The sequence below is a fragment of the Petaurus breviceps genome, unplaced genomic scaffold (genome assembly GCF_028583685.1).
Source record: "Petaurus breviceps papuanus isolate PSGF00001 unplaced genomic scaffold, PetGlider_PUasm1.0 186, whole genome shotgun sequence".
NCBI lineage: Eukaryota > Metazoa > Chordata > Mammalia > Diprotodontia > Petauridae > Petaurus > Petaurus breviceps.
Window position 1 is genome coordinate 47,402,188 of NW_027185798.1, and position 18,166 is coordinate 47,420,353.

An 18,166-nucleotide genomic window follows, 5' to 3' on the forward strand; every position below is an offset into this window, starting at 1 on the left:
TTTGAAACTCAAAATTTTTTAAATAGATATAAAAAAAATTACATGTTGGGGTGGCTAGGTGGTGCAGTGAGTAAAGCTCCAGCCCCAGAGTTAGGAGAACCTGAGTTTGGTTCTGGCCTCAGACACTAAACACCCACACAAAAAAAAAAAGCTAGCTGTGTAACCTTGAGCAAGTTACTTAACCCCAATTGCCCTCCAAAAGGCAAAAAAAAAAATTACATGTAATTGGGAAATATTTAATGAAATAAATAAAAATATACTAAAAAGAAAATAAATGATAGAGTGGGTCCAAGCTACCCAGTGTTGGGCTTGAGTCAGTACAAAGAACTAGCAATCAGAGCTGTCCAGAAAGACAATGTGCTATCCTGTCAAATCTTGTGAGTTTTTCATCGCTACAGGTGTTTGAGTAGAGACCAGACAGATGCTTGTCAAGGATGTGATAGAGGAGATTCCCACAGCAGGCTGTGGGTTAGATTAGATGATCTCTGAAGTCCCTCCCAATTCTGAGAATCTGTGATTTCGTCACCAACCCTATCGATGGGCACAAGAAGGAGCCAAGTTGTAGGGGTGGGTGGAAGTAGGGACAGCCAAAAGTGAGAGGAAGCTTTCATTTAGGCAGGGGCTGAAATCAGTCAACACACCTTCTAAGATGAGGGATTATAGTATTATCTCCTTAAACCAGTGCCCACATTTCTGTGGTCAGAACCCAAACAAGGGCAAGGTGTGTGAACAAAAAGAGTAAGGCCAGATCTTTGACACAAATAAAAAGGCAAGGTCACAGTAGCTTGAATGATAATGCCTTCCCCTTTGTGTGTGTATGTCTTTGTACTTTGTTGACACCCAAATGGAGAGAAAGGACAACCAACAGAGTGAGTCTCGTGTACATTCTCTTCTATGCATGTGGTGAGTCTGCAACCACAACAAGTTGGCTAAAGATCCCAGCACCTAGAAAATCAATAGGGCAACAGTAAATGTAAACTTCTTGTGTCCAAAAGATGTTTCCCTTTTGTCTTTGTGGCCCCAGTGCCTAGAACAGCACCTTGGACATAGTAGGTGCTTAACGAGGCTTTATTGAATTAAATCAAATTAAATGTAACTGATTAGCTTTTATACACCAGGCTCACTTTTGTGACATGACTGAACTGGCATTTCTGAGAACATCCACTTTCCCTAATACAGCAATCACAACAGAGTCCAGCGACTCCATTAGGCTTTCTCTAACAGAAAGGAAATTATCATTTCATGAACCTGGAATACTAAGGGAAAAAGTAGTCAGGCACACAAACTGACAATGTGAGCAGAAATTGGAGGTGGTACCCCCTGAGGAGGTGCTCCAGTTGGATGAGAAAAACCTTCATTATATTCTCTGTCCAAGAATTCTCCCCTTTGTCTTTCTGAGCATACTGGCATTCACATTCATATGAATATTCATCATCTTAGCTGTCATCATCATCCTCACAGTTTTCATCATCAACTCTGTCATTTATGCCATTTATATAGTACCTTGAATGAAAGAATAAAAAAATACTGCTTAAATGCTTACCGTGTTTCAAGTATTATGCTGGGTGCTAGGGATACTCATGACTCAAATGGATCCATGATCCCATTCATTTGAAAGCTCCTTCCAACCATATAAAATGCAACCCATCCATGGATGCCCAGCCTTTTGTTCAAAGCTTCCCATTAGTTCAACATGGGCTCTGCCTCATATGCAAGAGGCTTTCTTCACTTATGACGTTGAAAAGGAGTCATTGCCTCTGCCATGTGACCAATTCCTTTCTATCATATCCTTAATGATGCTTTTTTCCTACTGTTCTGAGTCTCTTATTTTTTATATGTTGAAACCTCCTCATATAAACCATATGCCTTTCTATTGCCCTCTGTCTGATATTAATGTTTAATTCTTTGGAAACTCTCATATTCAATATTTTGCTGCCATACAGCAACACTGGTAGTATTTTGGGATTACAAAATTAGGGCTTTGATTCCATAGAAATACAAATACAAAATAATCCTACTCCTGCCCTCAAGGAATTTATATTCCAACAGAAAGATACAACACATATAGGCAAGTAGTGGCCAAGGTGGGGAGTTTGGGTTTCAGAACTCACAAGAATTGTGGGCAGAGCCATAAGAGAGTTGGTTGACACACTCTTTCCAGTAGCAAAGGCTGTATTGATTTAATTACAATCCCAGAACTGGAAATTGAGTTAGTGGTGGAGGAGAACAGCGGTGGGTGTCAAGGGAGAGAATCTGAAGCATAATTGGAGTGAACCTAATATTACTCTCCTCCACATACTCTGTGATCCATTGACAATGACCTTCTTGCTTCTTCTTGCACATGGCACCTCGTCTCCAAACTCCATGCTTTTACCCTGGCTGGCCCTCATGCCAGAAAGGCTTTTTCTCTCCACCTTTGCTTTATAATTTCCCAGCATCCTTCAAACCTCTACTTAAATCCTACCTTCTTCAAGAGTCCTCTTCCTCCTCCCCCCATGATAGTGCCTTACTCCTATGTTAACTTTCCGTTTACACTGTAAATGTCCCATATGTACACGGTTGCTTGCATGTTAGAATGGGAGCTCCTTAAGGGGAGTGATCATGGTTTAATTTTCATTGTATCCCAAGCTCTTGGGATAGTACTTAACATGTAGTACATGCTTAATTAAGTCTGGCTGACTGACTCACTGATAATGAGCCACATCTAATCAGGATACAAGGGAGATCTAGGAAAATAAATAAGACTGTTGGATAGGAGCATGAGTCATTTTTTTATAACTAGGAACACCCCCCTCCCCAAACACCCCACATTGGCATACAATAAAAGAAGAGTCATTCATAAAGCTTTGAAGTTTTCAAAGGGCTATCCATTTAGTCTCACAATAATCCTATGAAATAACCATTGTGGTTATTATTATTCACTATTTTATAACTGAGGAAAATGAGAGTCAGAGAGGTTAACTGACTAGCTCATGGTCAGAGGCAGGATGTGATTCCAGATCTTCTTAATTCTCAGTCCAACACTCCATCCATGACTACTCCAACTATGGCAAATGAAAGATGAAGTGGCTGAGGAAACAAAGGTTTCTGTTTCCAAGCATACGAATTTATTAAGCAATTCATGCCAATTGTTTGAGCCCTCCTCACTTTTGGTATTAGAGACCAAATACAGGGGGAGACAGATTTTATGCATTTAAAAACAATTAATTAAATAAGACCAATTAATTAAGAGAAGCAATTAACCAGGACACAAAATTAGCTGATTTGATTTTAATTGGAGGAAAGTTTAGTTTCCAAGCTAGGAAGGTGAGAGTAAACAGGTGCAATTCCCTGAAATCAGAAAGAGGTGTCCCACTCCCCCCAAGTGTCTGTATTCAATCAAAGGAACATAGAAATAATAACTGGTTGACCAGTACAGGACCAGTTTCAGATAAGACGTATGGGTTGCTTGAGATGTTTAATTATGAAAAATTCTTACATCAGTCTTTGGATCTGACTGGGTTTCTGGTCAGCATTACCTAGGTCTTTAGTTAAGGGTCTCTAAGCAGCAGGTAGAGGTGGTCCAGCTTCCCAGCCATTCAGGAGTAGGTTCAAACAATGCAGCATAGTTTTCTCACAATTCTCACAACTAAATGAAGTTTTCTCACAAGACAGAAACTGAAATATACCCATAAGTGAATAGAAAAGGAACCAAATTAGTTCCAGAATTGAGTCACAAGATGGAGTAGTTCATGCACCTCCTACTAGCATTTACTGTTGTAATCCCCTCACAGCCTAGGTCCTCTCTTCTGGAGGTGTTGGGAATTCAGTCTTCTAGAAGCACCATCCATCTATCAGTGGTTCACAAAGTGGGTGATACTGCCCTTTGGGGGGTCAGTAGAGTGATCCAGGGGGCAGCAGTAGCCTTGGGTGCAATGGGGAGATGGGCATTGAATAAAAATAAGGGGGTGCTAGAAGTATAAGGAAAGAGAAGAGTAGAAAATTTTGAAAAACCATTTGCATATATCTCATCTATTGTGTAACAAAGTTAATGTTGTAGTGACTACATTATTTTCAAATAAATACACAAAATGAAAGTTATGCAAGTGGTCAAATCTGCTGACAAGTCTTAACAAGCAAGTGTTGGCAGGCAATGGTGCAGCTGGAATATGTGCATGTAATGACTTGTTTACAATACAATACTATACAATTACATGATGCAATATTGCATCATCAAAATTTTAATGCCAGAAAAAACAAAAATTTATAATAAATAAATTATTAAATTTAAGATGAGTCTTTTTAAAATTTATATATATTTTGAAATGATGAAAATTTTTAAAGAATTGTTAAAGGGTTAAAGAAAGTTGATTTGCAGGGGAGACACTGAGTAAAATTTTTTTAAAAGGGGGTGATAAGCCAAATGAGTTTGGGAACCTCTGAGATTCTAGATTCATTTCTCTGTCCTATGTGGTCCTCTGTCTACTTGTAGGGCTGGTCTTGCCCTTCTCTTAGGTTGGCTACTCTACCCACATCCTTAAAATGGCATCTGAGCTCTGTGCTTTCTAGGAAGGTATTGTTGCTTCCTTGAACCTAAAGTCTAAACTATCTTGGTGTCTAGGTTTGACACATGCTGCTGCCACCACAGGCTTTCCTCACTCCAGTATTGATCATTTTTTTCTACCAGAAACTATCTTCCCCAAGATCCTTTCCACTGGATTCCTGTTTCCTCATGTCACTTTTTCTAACCTATTGATAGCCCTGTAATTATAGACATACCCTGGGCCCAATCAATAACTTTTATTTGGCCCTTTATTCCATGGCCTCCTTCTGAACCTCAGGCCACTGCATCATTACTCAAATCCCTACCCAGGGAATGGCTCCTTTGTTGATTCAAGGTTGCCAGAAATACAGACAACACGCAGAACATAATGTCAACATGTCTTTCTGTTCCCTTACCCCATAACTCAAGGTAGTCACAGCATAGAATGATGACTGTGTGGGTCAAGAATTCTTCTATAGTGTCAGGATGCTGTTCCTAACCCAGATGATCTCTCATTTTCCCTCCAGTTTTAAACTCCCATGCTAGGGCCACTGATGACGATGAGGTAGAGGATAAGAGTTTGGTGAGAAAAGACATAATAGGGTGAGGAACAAAGAAGACAGAGTAGTTATGATAAGATTGATGAAGCAGGGGGTGGAGACAATAACAGTTAACATTCATATGCTGCTTTGAATACATTGCCTAGTTTGATAGAACGACTAGAATGATTGGAAGTGTCAGCAGCCATATTAAGACCCAGATTCCTGAAGATGCTAAGTTCAACCTCTCATCACTATCCCACCACTGCCCCAGTATGTGACTGGACCAAATAAGGATCTAAGTATGGCATTCAGTCCTGGAAAATAAGTAGAGAAGAATCTGGAGAAAGCACTAAAAATGGCGCCAGTGCTGAAACTAATGTGGAAATGGGGGAGAGCCTATAATCGGTTGGTCATGAAGTTAGGGCTTGGGGAAGGGGATACTGAAACAAACTGGTTTCCCTAAGGTCAGTAGAATTCTAGTTTTTGGAATGAGGAAGACCTGAGTTCAAATATGGCCTCTGATATTTACTAGGTATTGATCATGGGTAAGTTGTTAAACTTCTCTAAGCCTCATTTTCCTCACTGATAAAATGAGGAGAATCATACTAGTACCTACCTTACAGAATCATTGTAAGGAAGGAAAGAAAGAAACGAGCATTTATTAAGTTCTTGCTATGTGCCTCTAATACCTTTAAAGAGGAAGAACCCACCACCTCTTTAGGCAGCCTGTTCCACTTTTGGACAGCTCAAATTGTTAGGAAGTTTTGCCTAACATCAAGATAAAATTTGATTCTTCGTAGCTTCTATGCATTGCTTCTGATTCTATCCTCTTAGGTCAAACAAAACAAGTGTAATGGCTGTTCCACGTGATAACCTCATCAAATACTTGATCACAGTTATCATGCTCTCCTTGAATCTACTCTTATCAAGGGTAACCATGCCCATTTTCCTCAACCAATGTTTATACGACATGGACTCATGACCCTTCACCATCTTCATTGCCCTCCTCTGCCCCTCTCATTGTCCTTCTTAAGTCATGGAACCTAGAATTGAATATAATACTCAAGATGAGGTCTGATGAGAAGGACTGACTTTCTGGTCCTTAGAAACTCTTAACACAGCCCAAAATTGTATTAACTTTTATGGCTGCCATATTATTAAGTTCATGACCCACTTTTTTCTCAGGACAACTGTTCCTCTCCCATCTTATACTTATGGTGTTGACTTTTTGTATTCAAGTGCAAGACTTTGCATTAATCTCTATTGAATTTCATCTTCTTAGATTCAGCAGAAAGACTCATTATTTGACAAAACCTGCTGGGAAAATTGGAAAATATTATGGCAGAAATTAGGCATAGATCAACATTCCACATCTGTGTCAAGATAAGATTGAAATGGGTACGTGATTTAGACATAAGGGATGATACCATAAGCAAATTAAGAGATCAAGGAATAGTTTACCTGTCAGATCTATGGAGAAAGGAAGAATTTATGACCAATCAAGAGATAAGAGAACATTGTGAAATGCAAAATGGATAATTTTGATTACATTAAATGGAAATGTTTTGCACAAACAAAACCAATGCCACCAAGATTAGAAGGAAAGCAGAAAACCGGGGGGAAAATTTTACAGCCTTTCTGACAAAGGTCTATTTCTAAAATATACAGAGAACTGAGTCAAATTTATAAGAACACAAGTCATTCCCCAATTGATAAATGGTCAAAGGATATGAAAAGGCAGTTTTCAGAGGAAGAAATTAAAGCTATTTATAATCATATGAAAAAATGATCTAAATCACTATTGATTACAGAAGTACAAATTAAAACAACTCTGAAGTATCACCTCACACATAACAGATTGGCTAACACGAGAAAAGGAAAATTATAAATGTTGGAGGAGATGTGGGAAAATTGGAACACTAATGCAACGTTGGTGGAGTTGTGAATTGATCCAACCATTATGGAGAACAATTTGAAACTATGCCCAAATGGCAACCACACCCCTTTGATCCAGCAATACCACTACTAGGTCTTTCTCCCAAAGATATAATAAAAAAAAAAAAAAGGAAAGAACCTACCTGTACCAAAATATTTATAGCAGCTCTTTTGTGTTGGCAGAGAATTGAAAATTGAGAGGATGCCCATCAATTGGAGAATGGCTGAAGAAATTGTGATATATGAATGTAATGGGAGACTATTGTGCTATAAGAAATGATAAGCAGGCAGATTTCAGAAAAATCTGGAAACACTTACATTAACTTATGCTGAGTGAAGAGAGCAGAACCAAAAGAATGTTATACACAGCAATAGCAACATTGTGCAATGATTAAGTATGATAGATTTAGCTCTTCTCAGCAGTACAATGATCCAAGACAATTCCAAAAGACTCATGATGGAAAATGCTAACCATATCCAGAGAAAGAACTACGGGGTCTGAATGCGATCGAAGCATACTATTTTCACTTTTTTTGTTGTTTTTTTTCTTTCTTGTGGTTTTTCCCTTTTGTTCTTATTCTTCTTTCACAATAATGACTAATGTGGAAATATGTTTAACATAATTGTACATGTACTAGATCAGATTGCTTACTATCTCGGGGAGGGGGGAAGGAAGGGAGGGAGAAAAATTTGGAACTCAAAACTTTACAAAAATGAATATTGAAAACTATATTTATACATATTGGGGGGGATAATATTAAGGAAAAAAACAGTAGAACAGGAAAAAAAATAGATTCATCAGTGTGCCCTTGCCCATGAAGATCCTAACTCTTTCATTCAGTGGGTTAACTTTGCATCCCAGCTTTGTGTCATTTGCAAATTGAACTGGCATACCATCTATGCCTTTATCTAAATAATTGATAAACATGTTCAACAACATAGATTTAAGCATAGATTCCTGGGCTACTCCTTTGAACACCTCCTGCCACACTGACATTGAACCATTAACAACCAACTACTTTGGAATCTAGTCATCCATTGAGTTCCGAAGCCATCTGATTGTGCTACTGTCTTATTCAAATCTCTCCATTTTCTTCACAAGAAGAGGATGTTGGAATTTACCAGAAGCTTCATTAAATCTAGGTGAACAATATTCACAGCATTCATCTCATTTTCTGGTTTAGTAATCCTGTCCAAAAAGGAAATAAGGTTAGCACGATGTGACCTGTTTTATGAGGAAGTCACATGTACCCTTTCTAGAGAGCCATTGCCTCTTTAATTGCCCATTATAGAATTTTCCAAGGAAGGAAGTATTAAGTACCTACTAGGTGCTAGGCATTATGATAGCGCTTTTTCAAATATTATATCATTTAATCCCCATAGAAACCTCTGAGAAATAGATGCTATTATTATCCCCATTTTACAATTAGGGAAACTGAGGCAGACAGAGGTTAAGTAACTTTTCCAGGGTCATTCAGCTAGTAAGTGTGTGAGGCTAAATTTTAACTCAGGTCTTCCTGACTCCAGGCTCAGTACTCCATCCACTGCTCCTCCAGCCACAATTAAATCTTGGTCAAGTTCACTGCCCTGCAGGCCTATTAGTCTGTAGATTTCAGACTCTGTTCTCTCCTCCTTAGTGAAAAAAGGGTATATTTGCCCTTCTCCAATCTTGTAGCACTTCTCCCATTTCTCAGGATCTTTCCAACCACACTGACAGTCACTCAGCAATTGCATTAGACAATTATTACAGGAACTAAGATCATAGTTCATACAATCCAGGTGATTTGCATTCCCAAGGGCAACTAGGTAGGACTTTACGATATCCTTACTTATCTAGGGTATTAAATCCTTGTTAGTCATTTTTGTTCCATCATTTCCAGTGCAAAGTTCTTTCTCCTTTGCAGAAAAAAAAATACCGAAAGAAAATAAGATTTGAGCAGCTCTCCTTTTCTCTATTTTCTGCTATAATTGTCCCATCCAAAGAGTCTATCCCATCTTTGATTTTGTTTCTGCCAATATAGGAATATATATATATATGTGTGTATGCATGTATGCGTGCATGTATGCATGTGGGTATATGTATGTGTGAGTCCCTGTTGTTATTCAAGCAAAAGAAATCATATAAAAGCTATTTGCAGACTTTAAAGCAGTGTATAAATTTTGGTTGTTGCTCAGGCTCCTTAAACAGTGCTTATTCTTCTGAATAATTTCCAAGAATCTCTATTCCTAGGACCAGAGGGAGGCTCTGGATTCCCCTGTAGAGGTTACTACTAAGCAGAGGGGATTGAGAAGGAAGAGGATTTTCAACCTCTACTGTGACTTCTCTCTCAGGAATTAAGTTAGTTAGGCAAACTAGTGTGAGGAAAGGAAGGACATAAGTTTCCTTCCTTAACTTAACAGTTCCCAGGTCTCAGCCAGGGGTTTAGGGAGCCCCTACAGAGCCTGAGGTGGGGAGTAAAAGAGGTGAAAGGACAATGATGAATAAAGATAGAAAGTAAGTCAACGAGCATTTATTAAGTGCTGTGTGCTAGACAGAACATGGGCAGCTAGGTGGCACCATACTGGATAGAGCACTGAGCTTAGAATCACAAGAATTCATCTTCCTGAGTTTAAATCCAACCTCAGACACTTAGTAGCTGTGTGACACTGGGCAAGTCACTTAACCCTGTTTGCCTTAGTGTCCTCATCTGTAAAATTAGCTGGAGAGGGGAGGCCAGGCAGCACAGTGAGTAAGAGCACCAGCCCCAGAGTCAGGATGACCTGGGATCAAATCCAGGCTCAGACGCTTAGCACCCACCCATAAACACCTGGCCATGTAACCTTGAGCAAGTTACTTAACCCCAATTGTTTTAAAAGAAAAATAAATAAAAAATAAATAGCTGGAGAATAAAATGGCAATACTCCGGTATCTCTGCCAAGAAAACCACAAAATGGGTTTTTAACAACTAAACAATGTATATGTTGAGTATATGAGAATACAAGTTTATGGGTAAATAAGATATGATAATGATAATAATAATAGACAGAATTTATCTAGTACTTATTATGTGCCAATAACCATACTAATTGCTGGGGAAACAAAGAAAGGCCCAAAGAAATAGGTCCCTGCTCTCAAGGGGCTCCAGGTGGAAAGGGTTACACTCACAGGAAGCATGATTTTGTGGAGAGAGGCCTAAATGTAGATAAAAGGTAGAGAATCAGGGTTGGAATTTCTGTTGTCATTCATCCTCAGTGTGACCACGAGCAAGTCTCTTAAAGTCTCCAAGTCTTGCTTTATTTATCCCTCAAGTAAAAGGGCTGGACTAACTAATAACAAAAGTTCCTTCTAGATATCAACAATATGACCTATGATCTCAACTTCACAAACAAGGAAAGAAGTAACTTTCTAACACTTAGAGCTTTTCCTGAGGTAGAATGGGCAGCCCCTCCGGGTATTAGCTGCCCATCCATGGAGGTTGGGTGGACCATTTGTTGAGAATTTTATATGATTCGGGAAGCACTTGGGTTGGATGATCTTTGAGGAGGACAAAGGGAACTGAGGAAAGGGGGGTCTATTCCCCACAGCCAGAGGCCCTGCTAAACCCTCAAAAATGGACAGAGGAGCAGAGCTAGAGAAGAATGGGAAGAAACGTAGGGTCAGGAGCAGGGAAAAGTCCCGAGAGAGCAGTGATGTCAGGAGTCAGGCATCAACAGAGTCGATCACAGGTCAGGGCATGTGCCTGCCCAGAACAAGGATGACAGGTGGGGGTGGGCAGCTGCCCATTGATACTCTCCACCTACTGAAAGTCCAAAGACCAGAAGGTGTGGCTGTGGCTGCTGCTGTCATCATGATCTTGTAGCCTGGGAAAGAAACCTTGTTGTTTGCTGGGTGGGGCTGCTGCCATCCTAACTCTTTCCCAACACTTAGGTCTAGTGGGCTGATTCAGGATTCAAGGAGTCAGACACATCAGCTGGACTTGTGGGGCCTGAGGCCAGAGCTGCAGGTAATAGGCAATGGTGGAATGGGGAAAGGGGAAAGGGAAGAATGGAATCTGGTTACCTTGGAGCAATGTCTCACCTTCTCTGGGCCCCAGGAGCCTGTATTCTCACAGATCAAAGATCTTCAGGGACCTTGACAGTCCAGATCCACTCCTGATCCTAGGACCCCAGAGGCATAGTTAGCTCTGGGTTTGAATGGGATGATTGGGAAGTCACAGCTTGAAAGAACAAAGGAATACAGACCCAACCCTGTCACTAAGGGACCAACAGCTACATCCCCTTAGCCAAGGATGGTTGATAGGGAAAGCCCTAACCCTGACCCAAAGGGAATGAACTGAATCCTAATCCCCTTACACCTAGCTGGAAGATTACAATTGCCTCAGCTCCTGGGTGGTCTTTTTACCCACTCCTGGGGGTGGACATTTGTATCATGACATCACTGATTTTACCTCTGTCCTCCTTCTTACTCCCCAACCTTTTTCCAGACAGAATCAGGGATTTCAGACTGAACAGGGCGGGGGGGTGCAGAGTCAGGACAGGATGGGATGGGTGAATGGGGCTTTTTATTTTATACCCATTACTACCAGATACTTGGATTCCTCTATCTCTACTTCACCCTTATCACCTCCTTAGTCTCGGTCTCCCATTCCCTGAATCTCTGCTTTCCTGGGTGGGGGGAGGCAGTCATTTTCCAAGGACATAGATAGTATTGACTGTGCCCTTTTCCCTATCACCAATTCCTAGATATGGGGAACTTTTATGTCCAAGTGTTTCTCAGTCTCTTCTCATGACCAGAATACACAGCCATAGATGCAAAGAGAACAGGTGTCCAGGCCCCTCATCCCTACCCAACAGGCAGAAGGACTTGGAGTCCATGGGGTTGGAAGAACGTGGGAAAGAGAGCTAGCCAAGGTCTCCTTTCCTCTCCTTTGTGTTCAGAAGTAGTTTGTCACACTCAAGAGTGAGATTTTTGAACAGGGGTGAGGAAAAGGAGGACTTAGATCATAACAGCTAGCAATGACTATACTAGCAAACTAAAGTTTGCTCTTACATATTATCTTTTTTTTTCCTTTTTTTTGGGGGGGGGGTGGCAATTGGGGTTAAGTAACTTGCCCAAGGTTACACGGCTAGTTTTTTTGTGTGGGTGTTAAGTGTCTGAGGCCAGAACCAAACTCGAGTCCTCCTGACTTTGGGGCCAGTGCTTTACTCACTGCGCCACCTAGCCACCCTTCTTACATATTATCTTAATTGACCCTCCCAACAACCTGGTAAGGTAGGAACTATTATTATCCCCATTTTATGCATTTAGGAAACTGACATTGAGAGAAGTTAAGTGACTGGCCCAAAGACACACAGCTAATCAGTGTCTGCAGTAGGACTCAGGACATCCAATGAGCCAGCTGGCCAACTCTATTAGGCACTTATCTAGGGGAAAAATGGGATCCCTGGGTTCTTAAGAGACTTTAACCTAAATTGTCTAGCAGGGTTCCCAAGGCAAGAAAGGGCCCAGGGAACCTCTCTCCCCTTTTATCTTCTTAGTCTTTGCTATTGTTAGTAATTGTTATTGTTAGTAATTATTAGTAGTAGTAGTAATTGTTATTATTGTTATTGTTAGTGATACATTATTTACTTTAACCAAAAGTGGGGTGTTTCTGTAAAAGCTCAAATAAGTAAGTTGATGGTCCTCTAATTTATACTTTTCCCAAGTTCCCCCAGTACCCAGGTCATACATTTGTACACTAGGCCAAGGTCAAGGACTTGGGTCCTTGATCTCTAGCACGTACTAACCAGAGCCCCTGCTTCCTGAGCCCTTCTAGGGAAAGGAGGGGCCTCAGCCTCTGGCCTTTTGAATAAGTTTTACAAACCAAATATTGGGAATTCTGTCTCCTCAGAAATTTAGGATTATCCATCTGGAGCTAGAAGGGCTGTATGGGACCATCTAGTCCCACTTCCTTATTTTACAGATAAGGAAACTGAGATTTAGGAAGTTGAAGTGATGTGTCTCTGGTCATATAGGTAGTAAGTATCTCTCAGGTTGGATTTAAACCTACCCAATTAGTTCTTTTGACTCCAAAGTCAGTGTTCTTTCTAACTCAACAGAAGGCCACTGCTTCCCTCTCACGTACCCATCTCTCTAATGTTCTGGTGCGGTTCCTTCCCCTCAACCTCCAGATAGGACACAGGCTGCTGCTGCTAGGTCCTGCCCCATGAAGAGAAATATCCAGAGTCTTTGTGGGAATGGTCTCAGGAGACAGAAGTTTGGGGACTGGAGATTAGAGGGGTCTTACTTCTTGGGGCTATCAGAAGATAGGCTGAAAGGTCAAGAATTGCCATTTTTTCCTAGGTTTTCAGAGCAGACCACCACCATAAAGGATGGATTATGTCACTCACAGGGATGGCTGGTCCAATCAGTGAGTCCTAGGATTTGTCAGACTCCCCAGACCCCATTGTTTCCTTCCAATGTTTCATTTCTTTTCCCAATAGCTTTCTTTCCTCTTCCCATTTTCTTTCTCCTTTCCCTTTCCCCTTCTCCTCCTTATTTTTCTTCTTCTCCTCCTTTTTCTTCTCTTCTTCCTCCTCTTTCTCCTGCCCTTTCCCCTTCCTTTTCCTCTTCCCCTTCCCCTCAAGCGTCTACTCCTTTCTCTCTTTTTAGGGGTCTATTCTTTTGTCTCCAAAGCCCCCACCCTCTGCCCCCTCCCTTTCAGACCTATATCTCTGTACATCCAGTCCCTGCATCCCTCTTTTGGCACCCCACCATCTCCTAGGCTCTGATCAAATGTCTTTTTGGGTTGGCTTTCCAGAGAGCCCAGGTCAGCCCTCACCAGATCCAATAGCATGTCCAGACCCAGCAGCAAAAGCATTTACCGTAAGTTTCTCCTTCTCCATCCTTGTCCTCCTGTTCTCTCCTTTTCATTCCCTTTCCTATGTTCTCTTGCCATTCCCCCTATTACTTCACTTTCTGCCTCTTCTTTCCTTCCCTTTCAGCTCCCCTCCCAACTCTAGTCCCTGCTCATTCCTCATTCTCACTCCCACTTTGTTCCTCCCTGCCCTCAGTCTCCTGACCTCCCTACCACCACCACCACATCTCAGCCCTTTCCCCTCTTCATCTTCTGCTCTTACCTTCAGAACAACGGAAAGAATATTCTGAGACCATGGCTTCAGAACACACCATCCTAAAGCAACGAGTGGAGGTGAGAATTGCTGCCCCCGCACACACATATCCCTTAGTTCTCCCAGGTCCTCCAGAGATTATTTTAATTCCATTTAATTCATTCACTTCAAATACATGTGGATTTGCACTGTGCTAGGACTGCAGGAGAAGAAGAGGTGGCCTTTACCCTCCAAGAGTTTACAATCCAGCTAGGGAGTACAAATCTACAAGCATTAAAACAATTAGAGACTGATTAAATGCCAAGGTGTAGTGCTGACTGAGGGTGCCCTGGGTGGGGAGAGGAGGGTAAGGGAGGACATTCCAGAAGAGGGGTCAGGCGGAGGAAGGGTGCTGATCACAGGACCATAGACTGGGACCAGTGAGAGGCCAGAGAGTCCAATCTCTTTATGTTGCAAATAAGAAAACTGAAGCCCAGAAAAGTTAAGGGATGTGTGTGCAGTTAGTAGCAAGAATGATTGTGATGCTAAGAAATGAGAATGACACTAATATGAGCATCTGCCTGTTAGAACAGAAGTATAGACCATGAATTTGAGGGGGTTGGCTGTGAAAGGTAGTTAGAAGGGCTATGAGATCTGAGTTGAAAGAGATGCCAGAGATCATGTAATCCAACCTACACCTGAGCAGGAATCACTCAATTAACATCCAGCCTCTGCCTGATGCTTCTCTCTCCAGTGATGGAGAAACTCCTTCTAGCATCTCCCCTTTGACTCTCTCTCCCCTCTGCCAGGTAGTCTATGTGTTTTTGAATTGTCTTAGTTGTTGGGAAGTTATTTCTTATGTTGAAAAGAAATCTTGCCCCCTATATCTTCCACTTGTTCTTCTTCCTTCAACTACCTGCATTAAAGCAGAGCTTAGCAAACCACAGCCTTGTATTTAAAAATGTAAAAACTATTCTTAGCCTGCTGCCCATGCCAGATTTGGCCTTTGGAGCATGGTTTGGGGACCTTTGGTAGATAATCGTCCCCAAAGTTTCTATTCTTCAGATTAAGAATTTCCAATATGTTCAGTTAATCCTCACACTGCATCATCCCAGTAACAATGTCCAATCTAAACTCTGGGGCCAGAATTGGACACTGTTCTGGATGTAGTCTGAGCATGCAGAAGACAGTGTTCTATTAATACCAATAGCTCCCATTACATTCATAATTCTCTAGAACTTCTAGGTCATTTCCACATAAAAGCCTTTCTAGCCACATATATTCAATCCTGTACTTATTGTCATTGATTATTTTAACCTAATCATAAAACTTTATATTTATGCCTATTAAATTTCATTGCGTTAGCTTTGGCCAACTGTTATATCCTGTTCTTTTGGTATAACTATTCTATTAGTCAGCATGATAAGTATACTTCCTTCCTTCAGAAAATGAGGGATGTTTGTTTTATTTTGTTTAAAAAAAAATAAAGGAAATGAGTATGTCCAAAGGAAGAGGAAGGTGCCTTTGGAAAATGAAACAGCGATAATTTTGGGGAGGGCGGAGCTAATTGTGAATTTGAGGAGTCAAGAAGGACTGGAGGATCTGATGTCAGGCAACACAGTTAATTTTAGAGAAGAGGAGGAAAAGCCCTTTAGAGGAACTAAGCCTGGAGGGAAAGATGAGGGAACAGATGTAGGCACAATGACTGATATATGGAAATTAGAATGGGAGGATAAGGGAAGTTCACAACATGGGTATAGATATTTTCTATCAAGCATGAGTTGAGGTCATCTGCTCAAGGTAAGCGGAGGAATGGAGGAGGAGGGGAGAATGAGAAGATTAAGAGAAGAGAAGGTGTAAGATAACCACTGTGGGAAGAAACAAAAGGCAGAGATGCAATGATGCCAGGTGGCTGTCATCTTCCCTTAGCGTGAATCTGGCCAAGTTCACATAGTTCTTAAGTTATCCTCCAACAGAAAAGTTGGTTTTGAAGTCAGTAATTGGCACTCAGTAGGCATTGTGAAAGCATAAGGGAGCAAGGAAATCTTAGATTATAGCAACTTAAATTTATATAGTCCTTTCAAATTTACAAAGCACTTTTCCCTCAATGATCCTGTGAGGGACTGCATACTGCAAATACTATTATGCTCATTTTACAGATGAGAGAACTGAGGATCAGTGGAATGGATTGGTTTGTGTATATTTGCCCAGATAGCAAGTGTTATAACTAGGATTTGAAATGACATCTCCAAATGGAATGTCATTCACTACAGAGGGCAGCGGTGACTTGGCTTGGAGTCTTGGGTATATAGGGACAGGGAGTGGGGATTACGAAGGAAGGTTGAGGTGGGCTGTAGTCCATTGTGACCAGGAGGAAGCTAAGGGAATGAATGACTGAGACAGGAGGGACTGCATGGTGGAAGGTTATGATAGGGGAGGTTTAGTAGGTCTGATATGGAGTTGTTAAAACATTAGTAAGTCTTGAGGGAAAACATTGTTCTTCTCTTTCTTTGTATCCCCAGTGCTTAACACAGTGACTGGCACATAGTAGGCACTTAAATGTTTGGGCAGTGTGGGTAATGAGAGGAAATGATCTTTAATATAGAGCTAGCTATGCCTTGTGGGGATAATGATGGATAAAAATCATTACTATTTAATATAGAGTGCTTTAAGGTTTGTACACTTTACATTTTTTCCTCCCAATAACCCTGAGAGGTAAATGCTATTATTGTCCCTGTCTTATAGGATGAGAAAACCTTGGCAGGCAGATGTTAAATGACTTGCCTAGGGTAACACAGTTAATAAGCATCTGAGGCTGGATTTGAATGCAGAACCTTCTGATTCCATATCCAGAGCTCTGTCCACTGTACCACCTAGCTGAGGTCCAAAAGGGTAGCTATGCTGCAGGGTGACTGATATTAGCAGACCTGGAGGTCCTCAGTATCAAGGAGGTGAGATCAAGTCTGACGCCATGGATAATGATGGTATAATCCACCCTTCCTCTAAGAGATGGGTCAACAAGAGTTGAGAGGGCCCAAAAGCCAAAGAAGAGGGGGTCTACGGGAGGAGGTCAAGAAGCTACAGGTTCTTCCATTCCACTAGCTGGGAGGAAAATTAGGGTCCAATGGAGAAAAATGAAGCAGAGATAAAGAATCTGAGCCAAGTGTTAGAATTGTCTAGGATTGTGAAAATGAACCACAGGTCATGGTCATAGACCACTGGCATAGACAACAGAGGCAGCAATCAGATGAAGGTAATAGACCCAGATAATGTTGCTAGGCACTAGAGGAGATAAAAAGCTTAAATAAGGGGTGGCCAGGTAGCACAGTGAGTAAGAGCACCGGCCTCAGAGTCGGGATGACCTGGGACTGAATCCGGGCTCAGATACTTAGCACCACACCCAGAAATAACTGGCCATGTAACCTTGAGCAAGTTACTTAACCCCAATTGCTTTAAAAAAAGAAAGCTTAAATAAAACACTGTCCCTACCCTCATATGGAAAGAACATGAGTTTTATGTTTAGAGGACCTGAGTTCAAATTCTACCCTTGATGATTACTACTTGTATGCCCTGGAACAATTCCCTTCACCTCCATGGCCTTCACTTTCCTCATCTGTAAAAAGGACGGATTGTACTCAGTGATGTCTGAGGTCATTCCCAGCTCTAAAGTGATATGATGACAGAGTTTAATCCAGTAAGAAACACAATATATACATCAACAGCATAATTTGTTTAGAACTTCCTCCATAATCTATGACTTAAGAAATAAGACTTTGGGTGTTGCCTGAACCTCAGAGAAGTTAAGGGATTTGCTCAGTGTCATTGAATTGGTAGGTGTCAGAGGTGGAATTGGAGAGAGACAGAGAGGCAGAAAGAAATAGAGAAAGAGACAGAGACAAGACACACAGATACAGACAGAGAGACAGACATACAAACAGAGGAGACAGAGAGAGAAGAGAGGGAGACAGAGAGAGACAAAAAGAGACAGAGACAGAGACAGACAAGAGAAGAGACAGAGAGACACACACACAAAGAAAAAGACAGAAAGAGACAGAGAGAGAGAGAGAGAGAGAGAGAGAGAGAGAGAGAGAGAGAGAGA

At 41.2% G+C, this 18,166-nt stretch overlaps 1 protein-coding gene and 1 long non-coding RNA gene across 2 annotated transcripts in view; one reads left to right on the forward strand and one right to left on the reverse strand.

The window, feature by feature from the left end:
• The window catches only part of LOC138162895 (uncharacterized), a 146,886-nt gene that overhangs the window by 109,755 nt on the left and 18,965 nt on the right, over window positions 1–18,166 (reverse strand). The gene's annotated exons all lie outside the window — the stretch shown is intronic.
• Window positions 10,840–18,166, forward strand: part of EPS8L3 (EPS8 signaling adaptor L3) — a 20,691-nt gene continuing 13,364 nt past the window's right edge. The window contains exons 1-4 of the mRNA XM_069090423.1: window positions 10,840–10,982; window positions 13,322–13,388; window positions 13,779–13,843; window positions 14,104–14,168. Of these exons, the coding sequence (XP_068946524.1) occupies window positions 13,351–13,388; window positions 13,779–13,843; window positions 14,104–14,168 (168 nt within the window). The 5' untranslated portion in view covers window positions 10,840–10,982; window positions 13,322–13,350. The remainder of the gene's footprint in view (window positions 10,983–13,321; window positions 13,389–13,778; window positions 13,844–14,103; window positions 14,169–18,166) is intronic.